This window comes from Canis lupus, chromosome 11 (genome assembly GCF_003254725.2).
Source record: "Canis lupus dingo isolate Sandy chromosome 11, ASM325472v2, whole genome shotgun sequence".
NCBI classification, from domain to species: domain Eukaryota; kingdom Metazoa; phylum Chordata; class Mammalia; order Carnivora; family Canidae; genus Canis; species Canis lupus.
In genome coordinates, this window is record NC_064253.1 from 56,504,015 (window position 1) to 56,521,779 (window position 17,765).

The 17,765-nt window shown below is 39.0% G+C and overlaps 2 protein-coding genes across 12 annotated transcripts in view; one reads left to right on the forward strand and one right to left on the reverse strand.

The window, feature by feature from the left end:
• The window catches only part of ERP44 (endoplasmic reticulum protein 44), a 93,170-nt gene extending 80,773 nt beyond the window's left edge, over positions 1-12,397 (reverse strand). The window contains exon 1 of one of the 3 annotated variants that reach the window (XM_025433067.3): positions 12,116-12,397. In XM_025433067.3, the coding sequence (XP_025288852.1) occupies positions 12,116-12,382 (267 nt within the window). In that variant the 5' untranslated portion in view covers positions 12,383-12,397. The other 2 variants (XM_035697280.2, XM_025433069.3) reach the window with 2 other exon arrangements.
• An 86-nt stretch (positions 12,398-12,483) lies between these two features.
• The window catches only part of INVS (inversin), a 156,089-nt gene continuing 150,807 nt past the window's right edge, over positions 12,484-17,765 (forward strand). For 3 of the 9 annotated variants that reach the window (XR_003130078.3, XR_007414096.1, XM_035697274.2), the window contains exons 1-2: positions 12,484-12,734; positions 15,796-15,925. Coding sequence is in view for 5 of the 9 variants with exons in the window: in XM_035697274.2 (XP_035553167.1) it covers positions 15,820-15,925 (106 nt within the window). In the remaining 4 variants the exon portion in view is untranslated. Of the gene's footprint in view, positions 12,735-13,772; positions 13,915-15,340; positions 15,443-15,795; positions 15,926-17,765 lie in introns of those variants that run through there. The other 6 variants (XM_025433058.3, XM_025433057.3, XM_025433059.3 and 3 more) reach the window with 6 other exon arrangements.

Below are 17,765 nucleotides of genomic sequence, written 5' to 3' on the forward strand. Positions count from 1 at the left end.
GTGTGTGTCTATCATAAATAAAAAAAATAAAAAGATGTTTTTTAAAAAAAAAAAAACCTGAAGTCCTGGGATCAAGCCCTAAAACGGGCTCCCTGCTCAGCAGGAAGTCTGCTTCTCCCTCTTCCTCTCCCTCTGCTTGTGCGTGCGCTCCCCCTCTCACTCTCTCTCAAATAAATATTTAATAAATCAATAAATATACTGACAGATTCTACCTCAAAAAAAAAGAAAAAGAAAAAAAGTAAGACTATATGATGAGCTTTCCTTGATCCAAGTTGAAATACTCATCATAAACTATATGTCAACAGGTTCTAAGCAGACACCTTCAGGAGTATCCAAATTAAAAAGATATACTATACCCTCAGTTTTCATCAAATCTGTAACTTACTAAAAGTGTTGGACTAAAAGTTATAAAAGTATTAGGTATAATACATGTTTATGTGTAAATAATTTTACTCCCCAGGGGAAGCAATATTTAAGAGATAACTATCGTATATTTAAGTCAGGCTTATAGAAACAAATGAAACTGAATAACCAGCAATTTGAAATCTTCCACACCTATACAAATAGGATTTTTATTTTTATTTTAGGTCTTTTCAGTGACCAAAAATATGCTGTAATAATTTTCTCTTCCCTTACTAAATTCAACAAGATTATATATTTCCAAAGAATCATTATCATTTTCCTAGTATCTAGTCAATTACAGGTGTCAAGAATGTATTTTTTTTAATGATTTTGAGTGTACAAAGTAATAGAAATGATGCCTTTCTTTGTGGAGCAAATGATACCTTTCAAACAGCAAAGCATAAAGCATGTTTCTCCACTCTCATTTCTACCACTTACAGGAGTTTATTTGCTTTTGTATTAAAAGCAGAAATGCATATCAAGTTAGATTCTTATTTCTATCAATCATAGTTACGTTTGTCACTATGTTGATAAGACTATGTCATCACTCACCGGGGAAAGAGAGAAGTTGATAAGTATTTTAAGAAACCACTAATATTTAGAATTACACTTTTAGGATAAAAAGCCTCATCCATTTACTCATTTCTAAGGGTCAAGAAAAGGTAGTACCAACACAGAAAGATGGTCAGCACAAGTGCTGTCCTCCTCCAGGGGACTTCCTCCATTTCATAATGATGACTCCATCCATTTGACAAGCTTTCCTTCTCTATTCATTACCTTACAAAACAAAAATGTCTCCTATACGCCAGAAATGATGCAAAGTATTCTATATACCATATATCTCAATCTTGCAGCCTTGCAAAATAATCATCCCTACTTTTAAAATGGAAAATTTGAGGGTCAGAAAGATAAGGAAATTTGCTTTATATCAAGCATACAGCTACAAAGAGGTAGTAGAGTTGGGAATGAGCTAGGTCTTTCCAAGATCAAAGTCACTCTACCTTCTGGTATTGTCATTATCTTGGCAATCCAGACCCTAGAACTATTTCCATAATGCATCAACTTTTCCTGAAAGGGATATATATCACATACCTAGGCTTCTAGGTAAAGAAACCAAGTAGCAAACATACATCTGAAGCATGCAAAAATATTTCAGTCTGACAACTTTTATTTGCAAACCCATATATTATCTTTTACATCATTAAAACAACTCTGAAGCTGAAGTAGGAATTATATTATTCCTGTTTTATAAATGAGGAAACTGAAACTTTACAGTATCTGGTATACAGTAAATGCAAATATTGTTAAATGATTAAGACTCAAATACTAAGTGACCACTCCAAACTACTGGCAGAACAGGGTTCAAACCCAGGTCTCTCAATTATAAAACCAACAGCCTGTACAAGAAAATCCAACTGTCTCCATAAACTGTTATCATCATTAAATACCAAATTTACATGCAAAACGAAGTACAGTTATAAAAAAGAGGCAAGCAGATAACTTGCTCACTTAATAGTCACACTTTTAAGCTGCTTTTGTTAGTATAATAATGACAGTGCAATTATCAGCATCAGAAGACCACAAGAACTGGAAGCTAGTCATGCCAGCTCACACAATTCTTATACCACTGGATGGATAATCTGAAAGTTACCCCTGTCCCCAAAATATATTCAACCATTCATCGCTCACTGATTCCCTCATCCAAACATTTGTTTTGGGAAATGTCTACTATACCATGGACTCATCCACAAATAATTTTATTGTCTTCCCAGAACCCTGCAGAAGAGGTCTTTATCCCCACTTGATAGGTGAGAAAAATGGAAACTCAGGAAGGTTAAATAACTTTTTAAAGTTAAGTGGTCGGGTAGCCCCAGAGGCACAGCGGTTTAGCACCACCTGCAGCCCAGGGTGTGATCCTGGAGACCCGGGATCCAGTCCCATGTAAGGCTCCCTGCATGGAGCCTGCTTCTCCCTCTGCCTGTGTCTCTGCCTCTCTCTCTGTCTCTATGAATAAATAAAATAAGAAAGAAAGAAAGAAAGAAAGAAAGAAAGAAAGAAAGAAAGAGAGAGAGAGAGAGAGAGAGAGAGAGAGAGAGAGAGAGAGAGAAAGAAAGAAAGAAAGAAAGAAAGAAAGAAAGAAAGAAAGAAAGAAAGAAAGAAAGGTAAGTGGTCAAGCTAGGAGTCAGTTCCAAGTTACATGAATACAAGTATATGCACACATAGGGGTATCTTCTGTATTCCCACACAAACAGTGGTTTACTACTCTATGCCAGGATCAAATAAAAACAAAAAGCACAAACCGATCTTGTTCAAAATTACATGTTACTATTTAAAGTCCTTTCAAGTATGCATAGGAAAAAACTGGAAGAACCTATATTAAAATGTTATCAGTGGTTGGGATATGAAGTTTTTATTTTCATTATGCTTTTCTATACCATGAAAGCATATTACTTTCAGGAATCAAACTATGTTAGGAAACCTTTTGTTTTAACATTTGAAGTTACTATAACTGTAGGTTGTGGCCCACCCTGTTACATATAGAGATTATTTTTAATTTAGCATACTAGGACCCACTGGGGTAAACACATGATGCTACACCTAGCAGGACCAACTGGGCCAAGGCTGAGGAGGTCACTATTTCCAGCAACGCTATTAAGAAGTTCTATCTTATTGGGTCAAGTCAGCAATCTTTAAAATAAAATAAAATAAAATAAAATAAAATAAAATAAAATAAAATAAAATAAAATAAATAAAATAAAATAAAATATAAAATAAAATAAAATAAAATAAATAAAATAAAATAAAATAAAATAAAATATAAAATAAAATAAAATAAAATAAAATAAAAAATAAAATAAAATAAAAAATAAATAAAATAAAATAAAATAAATAAAATAAGGAAGGAAGGAAGGAAGGAAGGAAGGAAGGAAGGAAGGAAGGAAGGAATGGAAGGGAGGGAGGGAGGGAGGGAGGGAGGGGAGAGGAGAGGAGGATCAACAAACAGCATACACAAGTTAAGAGCAAGCACAACTTTGCAAAACGTGTTTAGCTACACGACTTAATCTTTTAACACACTGCACCTTATTCACAGTATGACAACCATGTTGTCCTCCTGGCTGGTCCTTGAATATGTGTGGGACACTCCCACATTTGGGACTCCGCCTCTGCCTGGAAGCCTTCTTCCTCAAGAAATCCAAATGACTGACTCCCTCACTTACTTTAAGGCTCATCTTTGTGATGCTTACCAACAACTCCCCTAAACATTCCTGATCATCCTTACTCTAGCTCTACCTTTTCTTTTTTCCATACACTTAACATAATTATTATAAGCACTTAACCTGTATAAGGCATTGTATTAAAAACTAAGATCTAAGAACCAGAAAATGTGATACTTTTGGTTCTAACAAATCACAGAAGTGTGCAAACAAGAACACCTCCTAGGAGTGGCAGAGAATACCTGTATTATTCCTCAGAAATTAACAGACAAGATAAAGTAGCAGATCCAAGATTTGAGCCCCAGTCTCTGCTAAACTGAACATTCTTTCTAAAAAGCTTTCTCTTTAGCCAATACACTTTCAAGTTATCATTAAGGGAAAAGTTCTTCAGATTTTCTGGAAGACTAGAGCAGAGGCACAATTATTTAATAAACTGAATGATTTCTGAAACAAATAAATAAAACATGCTTTAAAATGTAACAGTTTTTACAATTCTAAAATTAGAGTCTCTAGAACTATTCATTCAAAAATTAAACTAACAAAGAACCAAGTATTTTGTGACACTGCAGTACTTTTGTTGTAAGCAGATCACATGACTTCCTATGAGAATCAGTATCTATTCTTATAGTAAAAACTGGTTGCTATCTAGAAAGCCTGAAGAATGAGCCAATTTTCTAAAAAATTATTCTGACTACAAAAAAAAGTGGCTCATCTTTATTCTTAGCTCTTTCAGAATATGAAGTCATTACAAAGTGTGTGCTTGTCATCAGCTAGCTGAGATTTTACTGCACTTGGGCCAGAACCATAGTAATAAAAGTCAAAGGAATTGAGAATATCCAAATTTCATTCCTCAGAATAACTCCAAATCACAAGTTATCTAACACCTGAAACTTTTAAGTAGAGAGATAGACTTCAATGTGGTGTTAGCAATTTTTTAAAAGTTGGCATTCCCCCTCTACATTTTCCAAATCTTCAAATATGACAAAACCGCTGAATGGCAGGCATGTAATTATGAGAGCATCCTGTCCAAAGAAATGACAAATTTTAACTCCGTTTAATCTAAGTATTAAATATTAGCCCATCTTCATGAGCTCATATAATTTCTGGTCATGTTGAAGCAAAGAGATTTACGTTAATTTGTGGATTTATCAAATTAGAAGCTTCGGCTCCGTCATGAAGCTCCTTCTGATGTCTGAAACAAACAACAGATATCAACAGGCTATCTTTTACAGGTTATTTTACTATAACTAAAATGTATGAATTTCTTACTCAATAAAATATCCCCCAAAGCATCATTTCTAAAGATGTAGCCCTCAAAAGGGATTTTACCAGAGACAAACTGCAGCCCTCAAACCCCAAAGTCAGGGTCACATTCCATCAGAATGCCCACTAGACTGCCAAAATAGTCTTTCAAGCCTACTCAATTTTTAATCAAAAAACTAAGAAGAAAGAAGGAAAGGAAAGGAAGAGAGAGAGGAGAGAGAGAGAGGAGAGGAGAGAGGAGAGAGAGAGAGAGAGAGAAAGGGAGGGAGGGAGGGAGGGAGGGACCTGCCTAAGTGACCCTGTGAACTAGTGAAAGAATCAATACTAACACATAAACTCTTACTCTTTAGTTTCAACTAGTATTCTCTGGTGCCTCCTTAAATCTGCTAACAAGCAACCAAAAGCCAAATCTGTGCTCATTGATAAGATTATTGACATTTTCCAGGTTATTGTTGTCCCTTGGAGAGGAAAACACTATGTTCCTCACAAGCTTTGAAACACTGTTTGAGGCATTCTTCTCATTCTTTATTTCAGTTTGTCTTGGTTTCTGAGACGGACAGCAAGAGCAAGATCTGATGACCACTATCCAGTGGCACTTTCTACAGCAATGGAAATATTCCATAATCTGCACTGTTCAACACAGTAGCCACGAGGCACTTACGACTTTTGAGAACCTCAAATGGGACTAATGTGGCCAAGGAATGGAATTTATAGTTTTTAATTTTAATGATTTTGTTAAAAGATTTTACTTTTTTGAGAGACAGCACGAACATGAGTGGGGAAGAGGGAGGAGGGAGGGAGAGGGAGAAGCAGACTCCCCACTGAGCAGGCAGGCCCACCTGAGGCTCATCCTAGGACCCTGAGACCATGACCTGAGCCGAAAGCAGATGCTTAACTGACTGAGCCACCCAGGTACCCCTTTAATTTTAATGAACTTAAATTTATGGCACAACTCTAGACAGCTATACCTTCAGTCGTTTTAACTGCATGTGATCTACTCATGGTTGTTACATCCCTTCCCACCTACTGAACCAAGCAAGATACTAATGGTTGAGTACCACAGAAATAAAGGGAGCTCCAATTTCTTCCAGGGTCAAAAACTCTTCTGATTCCTGAAGAAAGAACTTTTTCTAAAATCTCTTAAATCCAATTACCAAACTTCCCACTACTAGACTGATAATCTTAAGGAAGAAATGGAAAAGGTACTGGCATTCTACAATGCACTCAGTAGTTTTCTTTAGCAGATACTACTAGAATATTTGAGATGATTTCCTTCTCTTTCATTGCTCTTTTCTACTGTAGTAAACAGGCATTCAAATGACAGGAAGAAAGAATACCACCAATGATATAAAGTTCCTGCAGCCTGGGCCACAGATAGTTCCACTATACAAAATCAAGGGTAGGCTAAAGATCAATAAATGCCATGAAAAGTCAAACTTTTTAATCACTTCCTTGGTTAGATGAAATGGAGCACAGCAACAGTCAATATCAATAAAGCTATGACCAGAGCATGTTATTCCTTGCACTGAATCAGAGTGAGGTGGTCCAGAACTGCAACCTGTTAAGTCAGATTTTTTTAGGAGATATCCAATTACATACTAAGTATATTAATTACAGGAGTTACAGAAATATCCTTTCTGAAAAACAAAATAGCTACACAAAGAATCCCTGAATCCAATGTGCTTACCTTATAAACTAAAAAACTTAGGTGATTTATCCAAGGTTACAATGTTAAGAACATGGAAGGAAAAAAAAAAAAAAAAAAAGAACAAGGAAGAGACAGAACTTGTACACAGATGCCCTGACATTAAGCCCAGAATTCTTTGCACTCTGCTACCTCTTGAACAGACATTAAACAAATTGACAAAGGATTAACACTCTCCAATGTTCCTAAACTGTATCTTGTGAGTAGATCTATTCTGATTTACCGGAGGAAATAAGAGAAAACAACTTCTTGAAAATGGGACAAATAACATGAACATATGCACACAGAGAGAGAATAATGGTCAAGAAATACAAAAAAAAAAAAAAATATTCAGCTTTGGTTGCAATCAAAGAAATGTAAATATAAATCAGATGCTAATTTTGGTCTATTAAATTGGCATCGATTACAAAAGCATTGTTGATTAGAGTGTGAGGACTTGGGCGTGCTCACATATTGTGGGTAAGAATACACATTGGTACAACTTTTCAGCAGGGCAATTTAGTACAATGTATCAGAAATCCCAAAGAATAGACATACTGTATGAAACAAGAAATATAATTCTAGAAAGGTGTCCTGAAGATGTATTTGGAAATTGGCAGGAAATAGCACACCTGTATCTTTCATATTTTTTTATCTGTGAATAAATTGGACATAACCAGTAATCTAATTTACTTCATCTTTTGTTAAGACATTTAAAGCACATCTAAAGACTGAGTTAGCATAAAGATATTAAAAATCATGGTCTACAATATAGAAAAAGTCTACTTTTTAAAAAAATATTTCTTTGAGAAATAGAGCACTCATGCACGTGCACACGCGAGGGGGGTGTGTCTGGGGGGGGTCTCCAGCAGACTCCCCACTGAGAGGGGTCAGAAGCGGGGCCAAGCAGAAATTGATTCCACAACCCTGACATCATGACCTGAACCAAAATCAAGAGTTGGCAGCTTAACCAACTGAGCCACCTGGCCCAAGAAAAGGTTTTTAATAACTGCAGCAATCTGACATCTCCTCCAAGATTTTTACAAGTTTTAACCCACCAGAAATATTAGGGTAGTACATTCCAGTGCCTCTCAATCTAGCTACATCATAGAATCAACTAAGGAAATAATGAGTTAAGAACTCGAATGTAAATGCCTTTACCCATAAAAAAGCTCAACCACACTCATATTAAAAGAGAATCATAAAAAAAAAAAAAGAAAGAATCATATCAAAATACACTGAGATACCATTTCTCACCTATCAGATTGACAAACACCCATCGGTCCACATCATACTCTGTTATCAGGATATAGGGAAATTCTCTTACACTGTTGGTAAGATCACAAAATGGCAAAACTCCTATGGAGAGGAATTTCGCAGAATCTAGCAACAGCTACAAAGTTACATATACATTTATCCTTTGCCTTAGCAAACTTCAATTACAGGAGTTTATCTCAGAGACACACTGGCAAAAATATGTATGCACCAGCTAATCTTTGCAGAACTTTTGCTATAGCAGAAGAACGCAAATGAGTGGATTTGGTACATCTACCAAGTGGAGCAATAAGCAGTTTAAGAAGAAATAACAGGTATTTCTACCCTGATCCCTAGGACACACTTTTAAAGTTTTTATTATAATTCCTATTAGTTAACATACAGTGTAATATTTAGTTTCAGGTGTACAACTTAGTGATTTAACACATACGCTTTGAAAAAGAAAAAAAACAAAATACATGCTACAGTTTATCAAAGGAGAGGGAGAAGCATATATACATACACACAAGCAGACCACCTCTTCTCGGAAACAAAATTTTTTTAAGATTCTTATATTAGGAGAGATTAAGAACATACAGAGGAGAATAGAGGCTAGATTTGTCAAAATAGTTGGCTTTATAGATTTGGTTTTGGAAGAGGTAAATTTTACATAATTACACACTAGAAGGTAAGTTTTTGAAAACTAAAAAATGAAAGCTAAATGAAACTATACACTGAGTTGGTGGTTGAGACCGCATAAATTTAATGACAAATTTACAGAAAACACAAGGAAAATAGCAACATAAAACCACACACAAGGATACCATCAGCAATATCCAAATATGAGAAATTCTGAATGACAGAGGATCTAGTTTCCTCAACAATAAATTACAAAAAAAAGAAAAGGAGGGGGCCTGGGTGGCTCAGTTGGTTAAGCGTCCCACTCTTGGTTTTTGGCTCGGGTCATGATCTCACGGTCCTGGGATAGAGCCCCTAGTCAGGCTCAGTGCTTAGCAGGGAGTCTACCTGAGATTCTTTCTGCCTCTCCCTTTGCCCCTCCCCCTGCCCATGCTCACTCACACTCAAAAAGAAAAAAAAGAAAGAAAGAAAATAAGGAGTGTGGAGCCTGCTTAAGGTTCTCTCTTGCTCTGCCCCTCTTCTGCTATACTCCCCACCCCACAAATTCTCCAAAACAAAAACAAAAACAAAAATGCACACACAACAGGAAGCAATTTCCCAGTCCAGGCAGGTATCGCATACATGGTGCTGTAGCAGAGAATCACTGCTATCTCCAGCATTCAAATCATCCACAAAATATGATGAACAGTTAGGGGGGCATAGATTACACAAAGTTAAGAACTAAAGTTGTAAATATACATCAAATGAATCAACACAAACCATAAAAGAAATGAAATACATAGTGAGATACAGAAAAGATATGAGGAGCATTAAAGCCTCATTGCATTTTCCAGGTGACTCAAATTTCTCTTCTGATTTATCCAAAATCAGTGCATCCAGACTACCTTATTTTGTCCAAGACATACTGCAAATTCAGTGGAGTTTAAATTAAAAAAAATTTAAAGGCAATGGGGGTGTTTCACTACAATAAACGAACTTATTCTCTAAGACCTTGACTTTAAATATACACGTAGACATTTAACTATATATGCAATATATAAATAAAATACGAAAATATATACGAAAACCCAGGAAAAGTGATCACATTGAGTTTGTGTGTTTAGTTACCCATCCCAGAAAGGCTTTTTAGGCATACAGTGATACTTTCCAAAGTGTTTTTGAGATCAGGGAAAAGAAAAATATTTTTCAATGAAGTTTAAGGACAATATGTTTCCACTCTTTTATGAATACCATTAACTCTGAACAGATTAAGTTCTTTAGGGCTGAGGTAGAGATTGCCTGAAAAAAATATTGTAGTAAGAGAATATACGGCTTTTTAGGGCAGGCCATTTGAGAGAAAATGATGAACTCAGCTAAATGGAAACTGGGATATTCAATGACTGGACATGGGAGGGAGTAACCTGAAGTCTGAGAAGGGAAGTTGGAGGGAGGAGAAAGAAACTACACTGGGGAAGATAAAGGAAATATTTTTAGACAGGTGGGATGCTGACTAAACACGTTCCATCACTAGGAACAGAATTACCAGTTAGATCAATACCTCAAATACTGATTAAACAGATGTTTTATAAATATTTGCTAACTAGTCTATGATAATTAAAACTGCTTTGGCAAACACTGTGTTCAAACTGAATCTAGCTTGACTTGTACTTCTGGTTTATTAAACCTTTTCTTGGGCTTTATTTTCCAGCCCATTAACTTTCTAAGTATTCTCTAAAATGTCTTCAAAGTTTCTATTCCTCTACTTTTATTTAAATATACAAAATGTTCACTAGACTTTAGAATTATTAGGGGAAAAAATTTGTACTTAAAAGGATCTGTAGGTTTTCTATAAAAAGTATGAGTTATTTTGAAATAAATACTTTTTCCTTCTTAAGCTTAGTTCTACAACCAAACATACCATTTCAGGGAAGTGCACCTGATGTAGTTTTCCTATTCAGTATTTCAACTTTTCTAATGTCTTAAGATTTTTGTCCTTTGGTTTTTTTTTTTTTTGGTTGGTTCTCTGTTTTTGTTTTTTGTAACCTAAAAGTAATTTCTAGCAGACAACTCATAACTCAGACCATTTTATCATTTCATGGATAAAAGATTACTATCTATTATCCTTAAAATGAGAGTAGTCTTTAATAACAATGACTTTTATCCTAGTACTTCTAGAAGGAAAAGAGAAGCACAGCATATTAATGAAACTACCAAAAAGAGCTCTATACAGAATATTTTCCTCTATACAGAAGTCACTCACTGCTGGATAAGAAATGGCAATACGACACTTCATCATTTAATATCACATGTTTATATTCAACTCTCAGTTCTCAAAACTACTTTGATATCCCCTTTAGTTTTTCACAGTGCTTTTTCTCTGAAAAGATCCAAATATTGTAGATGGCTTTTTCATAGGACTTGCAAATCAGAAAGAAAAACAAACAGGGAGAGGAGGACAGAAGAGAAAAAAAAAAAAAAAAAAGCAGGGTGGGGAGGGAGTAGGGAGAAAGAAATTAAGTCAATTTCAAATATAAAATATTAAAGATTTTACATGCTGTGGTGGAATAATAAGCACTGCAAGCCAAGAGACGGGCTTCAAGTCCCACTTCTGCCGGTAACCAGGTAGCTATGCAACTTTCTGTGAGTCACTTAATTACGGTTTTTAAATTGTTCAAAAAAAAAGAGTGATTTTTGACTTTAATGTTCATCTTAAATCCGGCTTTTCAAAATCTACTACAACTAAAGTTATTTTCAGATACTGCATTATCGGAACACCTCAACTAAAAGTACGTCACTTTGCCACACGGGAGTCCTTCCTTCACTTTTGTCAGTTTGACCTGCAGCCTGAATTACTTAGATCGCACGTTGGAGATGTACTTGGGGGAAAGAGGGGCCTGGGGAAACAGGCCTTTATACGAGGGGATGGAGCCAAGCAGGTGAGGGGGCTTAGGAATGAGTGCAAATGTATGCAGGAGCCCTGGTCATTCTCAAACTAGGAGCACTGAAAAAAAAAAAAAAAAAAAGAGTTCTGCTTAAATTTCGAGGAGGGGGGCGGGGGAGGGATGTGTGACAAAAGTCGGAGGCAGGCCGTGAGGTGAGGTTTTCAGGAAAATCCGTCTCCACCCTCCAAACCTGTATTCCCCGGGTGGACTCCAAACCTGCCTCCAGTTCCGGGTTCCCAGCCAATCGCATCAGGCCACAACAGAGGGCTCCGCCAACCCCGGGCACCGCTTCAGGGCTCCAGGGCGAGATTCACACGACCCCAGCACCTGTCGGCCTTCCCAAAAGGAGGGGGTGGGAGGGAGGAGTAGGCTCTCTCTCCCGCCCCTTCCGATCCCAGCTACCGCCGGAGCCCTGGAGCCGGAGACCACCTCCGTTAGTCGGTCTGGGGGAAGGGAGAGCTCCTCGCCCGTGACCCTCCCGCGTATCCTTCCCCCACGGCCAGTTCTCCAGCCTACAGGTCCCAACCTCCAACCGCGGCTTCTCAGGCCGCGGGCGCCCTGGGCCGGGGAGGCGTACGGACCGATGCGGAGAGCGGAGGCAGCGCGGGAGGATGCACTCCCCGCCACCGGACACCAGAGAGGAGGGCAAGGGTGGGGGCAGCTGTGCTCCCGCTCGGCGAGGGCGCGAGGCCGTCCCGGCGTCCGTCGAAGGGTCTGTCATTCCTTCACTCACTCACCAGGAGCAGCAGGGAGCATCTGAGGTCGGGTAAGGATAGGAAGACGGCAGGATTCATGGTAACGCCGGGCTTCGCGGCTGGGACTGGGCAGGGTTGGGCTGGGTTTAGGAAAGGGCTGGGCTCCGGGAGCCGGCGGCGGCGGCGGACGGCCCTCCCGGCAGCGGCACCTCGTCCTCTGGACCCGGAGCTCCAGCAGCGAACACCCGGGACAACTTCCAGAGAGGCCTCGCACACCCTCACTTCCGGGTCCTGCCCACCTCGGAGCATATTGGGAAACGTAGTCGCGCACCGCTCTCCCCGAGCACGTCATCGGGCATCTAGAACTTCTTTCCCATCAGGCTCTCGGCCCCGCTCCACCGAGTCCTCCGCGCGCGGGGTCCTGTGGGAAACAAAGGGCGGAGGGCGGCGAACCTCTGCGTTTAGAGGATTGGGAACTACAATTCCCAGAGGGCAGCGCGGTCGAGCGCCTCGGGCGGCCTTCGGAGGGGTTCTCCTAGTTTCAGCTCGCTGGGGTCTCTCCCGGCCGGATGTAGTGTACGGTCCTGGCGGGAGGGGCGGCCCGCTGGGGGTCGTACCTCCTGGAGCCGCCCCCGGGACGTGAGTCCTGGAGGAGGCGAGGGTGAGTAGGAAGGGGCCTGTGGCTGGGGAAGCTCCGATCGCTCTGCATTGCCTTGGCCCCCGCCTCAGACTCCCGGGCCCTCCTGGCCTGGGCTGTGTGGCCTCCCGGTCCTTCATCACTGGCCTCCTCGCCTGCTGCCTCTTCTTTCTGCACTAATTACTGCACTATAAAGCCGGAGCCAGCTCTCGGGGCCTCCGTTGAATGAGTCGAGGACTTATCCCTAATTGTCTCTGTGGGCTCGTGCAGGGAGCAGATACGGGAGAAAATGAGAAAGCACGTTCTAAACTGAAAAGCTCAGTGGCGGCTGTGATTGCTACTAATGCATGGATCACTCGGACCGGATGGTTAACGAAATGCATTAGCCCAGCAACGGAGGATCCTAATCTGGCCCTAGTTAGCTCCCCAGCTTCATCTGCCAACACCGAGCCAGGTCCACGTGTCCCAGATACTAGCCACACAATCCGTACTAAGTACCTGGGAGGCATTCTGCTTTCTTTTTTCTTTTTTTCCTTTTTTTTTTACTTTTTTTTTTTTTTTTTTTTGCATTCTGCTTTCTTGAGGTTCTCCCTACTTTTTTGCCTGTACTCTAGCTTTCCTGCTGCGGTGGAATGGCCTTAGCCCCTTCTCTATCTGGAATGCCATCTCAAATGTCACCATCTCTGAGAACTTCCAAAAAAAAAAAAAAAAAAAAACCAGCCCTTTAGTCCTAATCAGAATGACTCTTCCCTTTGCATATGACTGACTGCAGCACCACTAGTTTTGTACAGTTATAATTATCAGAGCATCTATTACACTGGCTGGTTTTATAATTAATGATACCTGTACATTTTATGACACTATAACTAATGAAGTGGTTTTGCTCTTCATCTATAAAAATCATTTACAAAAAACAGCGCCATAGTGTGTGTGTGTGTGTGTGTGTGTGTGTGTATTTTGTGCTAAAAAAGGACCCTAGAGAATACTTTTCCCAGGGTGACAAAATTAGGTGGTGGCAGAGCCAAGACTTAGGTCTCTCTTTCTCTCTCTCTCCTCTCCTAGACAGAAATGGGGAATTAAAGAGCAGACGCTCATGAGTATGACGTCTTTAGTCCAAGAAATTAAACTTTGATCCTGCTCACCTTCTGGACTTAGCACTCCCCTGTGACTTTTCATTGGACAAACATTTACTGATACCGGCTATGTAGGTACCTGTTACTGTGCTAAGTGCTAACAATTGTGAGGTGAAATGTATATAACTGAGATCAAATTTTAGTGTATTTTTCAAAGGGTATGAAGAGGTGTGTGTGTGTGTGTGTGTGTGTGTGTGTGTGTGTGTGTGATTCTGATATGCCTAAAACTTTGGCCACTTAGAAATGACATGTATTAGAATTTGGAACAGTGTCTAGCACACAGCACTCGACTTATTGAATGAATCAACATAGTCTACCTTTGTCATCGTTCATATTTTACTGAAAATCCGAGAGCTGAGGTAGCCTAAGGGCACACTGCTTATTATTAACAGAATCAGGCCTAGGGCCCACATGCAATTCCTCCTTTCCTCTGTATCTACCTCCACCCATTTTGTAGCTTCTTTCAAGTCACTTTAACATAATCCTGCCTGTGACAGTGGTTTTTCTGACATGACAGGAGTGTCTCACAAAGCCCATATTTTCTGCCAGCATGTTAACTCAAATTGTCAGCAAAATAAAGACATGAAGCACTGACCTTTACCAAAATTAAGAAAACACTTTCAGTTTAAGGCAAAATTTGAACCAATAATCCTCGTCAGTGACAACGCAAGTACTAGCTCATCAGTAGTGATAAATTCCTCCTCCAAAGCTCCCAGATCCTCGGGAGTCAGAGATTGGAGTGACACTTTTTGGTGAAATCCAAAGAGGGCTTGTCTGACCTTTTGGCAGCTGTTAACTGGCTGATTAGCAGCTGCTTCCTTTAGATATGCATGTGTGCCCCAGAGTGCCATGCTCTCCAGGACTCCATTTGTTTCTTACACTTTTTACCTTCCTGGTCCTTGCAGGCATTCAACTCAGAAACTTTGATATAGCATCTTACTTTTAGGAAGGAAGTTTAAAATCATTGATGCAACCACCATTTTTTCCTTCCCATTTGGTGTTTATATTCTTCATGCTGACTTTCTGACATAATCCAGCCTCTGCTTCAACAGTGTTATGCTGGAGAACTCACCATTTTTCCATGCAGCTGATGCATTTCTAGAAGGTTCTATGAAACCATATCCGACTACCAGTCAGAACAAAATTTTCTTAATGATCCTAATGATGTAGTAATATCCAAAGGTCAAGATCTCAAGCTAGGTATATTTCCTCGGTGAGCATAAGGAAAGAACAAATAAAAATTCTTCCATTCAGCAACATGAGAGAAAGAACTAAGTTTTATTTATGTATAGAACCAAGTACCTTTTAATTTAGCACTTAAATCTACTTGATTTTGACCTCATAATTAAGTTCACATCATGCCCATTTTGTGGCTTATCATCTTGATTCCCAGTACAGTTCTGATGTTTAGTACTATGTGGAATCAAATCAGAAGTCACTATGGTTTTTGAGGCCTATGCTTAAGGTTAAATACTGAGCCTCCTTTTTTTCCCTTAGATAACCCCTGAGAAGAGTCTTAGAAGCATCCAACCCTCTCATTTTACAGATGAGCAACTTGTACAAAGGGTCATCTAATTTGCCATATTATGGAAATTCTAGGTAGGACCAAGACAACAGACTTTTTGAATCCTAGTCAAATAAATAATTCTTTTTTTTTTAAGATTTTATTTATTTATTTATTTGACAGAGCATGTGCAGAGGGGAGGGAAAGGGCAGAGGGAGAGGGAGAAACAGACTCCCTGCTGAGCAAGGAGGCCCCAATGTGGGCTCAATCCCGGGACTCTGGGATCATGACCTAAGCCAAGGCAGACACTTAACTGACTGAACCACCCAGGCTCCCCCCTCATCAAATATTTCTATTCAGCCATATTTATAATATACCCACTTAGAACTGATGAGACAGCTTTTAGAAATGTTTTCTGCATATACTCATAGTTTAAACATTGTTTCAGGGTGCTCTAGTTGTTGAGAAGACTATGAACAGATCAGAGAACTTGTTCTTTTCTGGCTCCTCGTTAGCATCCCAAGTTCATGCTGCTGCTATTAATGGAGATAAAGGTGCTCTTCACAGGCTCATCATAGGTAAGTGGTCCCCATAAATACAGAAACTTTAAAAATAATTCTGTCCTGAGGGAGTGTGTTAGTTGTAGTTTTAATTGCAATGTACTCACACATTTTAATGGCGATGTATCATTATTTATATTTCATTCCAGAACCTTAACAAGAAAGTAATTAAATCCTGAAATTTAGTTAAAACAAACAAATAAAAAAATCCTGAAATTTAAGAATATGGATTAAGATTAGGTGAAAAATACTTGAGAAATGTCTGTGTGTTCGACAATGAATCTGGATATGTACTCTAAATGTGCTAAGAGAATTTATTCATCTTTCTAGTAACAGAGATTTAGAATGAGATAGTGGATAAATGATCTTTTATATTTAGTATATACCCAAAGTACTAAGGCTTACAAATAACTTAAGTTGTAATGATTTAAAATAGATTCAGTGTTCTCCCTATCACTGAGTCAATTGATTTGAATTGATCCAACCTTCTCCGTATTATATATATATATAGAGAGAGAGAGAGGCCCAATATAAAAGTTCTAGAAGGAGAGAACACAGTGAGTAGGAGAGTAGTCAAGGACAAAAATGGGTAAGAATTTTTCAAGTATTGTAAAAACCACATGTCTACCTATTTAGAAGTCATTAGTCTTTATTTATTTAAAGAAAAGCAATAAAAATGTATATTGTTTTTAATCTTTTTACACACTAGTGTCTAGTGACATGATTGACAACTTGAGGCTTTGAAATAAAGTCCACAGTAATTGAATCTCCATACTGGTTCCTTCAGAATTCATTTTTTCCTACATTTCTGGTTTCTCTGAAAACTTCTATCCATGTACCCTAACCTCTACTAGACTTTTCATTCCCCAAAATGTTATGAATTTTGTCTTACTTTTCTCTATATGTCTCCTCTCCTGGGGAGGTTTTCTACCTCCTTATTCTCATCTCTGCTACACTCCTACTTAATCTTTAAAGACGAAACTCTTTTACTACCTACTCTGTGAAGGTTTCTCTTCTCTGTTAGAGACATTATTTCCTGACACCTCAGCTTCAAATCAGCTACCTGCATTCAGAGTTATTCCCTGGAATGGGATATCCTCCAGTAATCTCTGAGTCACTCATTCAAACATTACACCATTCAATTAAAACTCTCTTACTTCCAGTTCACCTACTAATGAGAAAAATAGTTTTTCAAGTCATGGAGACTTGCAATCCATTATCTCCTGCAGTTTCAACTATCGGTCTCCTTCTGTCTTTACTTTCTCCACCATTCAACCATCATTCCATGGTCTTCTGTTAAAATTCAGCCCAGAGCATGATCCTGGAGACCCAGGATCAAGTCCCGTATCAGGTTCCCTGCATGGAGCCTGCTTCTCCCTCTGCCTGTGTCTCTGCCTCTCTCTGTCTCTCTCTGTGTGTATCTCATGAATAAATAAATTTTTTAAAAAATCTTTAAAAAAGAAAAATTATCTTTTCTCCTCACCTTCTGTTGCACCTGGCTGTTGCAATCCCAACTGTGGATGGACCTAATCCATGTACCCCTGCCAACTCTTGAGCAATTTAACTGGTCACAAATATTGGTAGCACCCTAATGTGGTTACCTACTTCAAGTAGGCACTCAACCCTTTCCATTCATTACACCATATTTCTCCATAAAGAGTGTTTCATACCTTCTCACGCTCCTGAAACTTCTAACCACCAATCCTCCCTCACTCCCTCCATTCTCAGCTAATGCTTCATGTTCCCTACAGAAAATTAAGATTTTAAGTTGGATCTCCCTCACCTTTCAGCATGATATCTGCAGATCAACCTACATCTGCACCCACCTTCTCTCTTTCTTTCTGCCAAAACAGAGCAA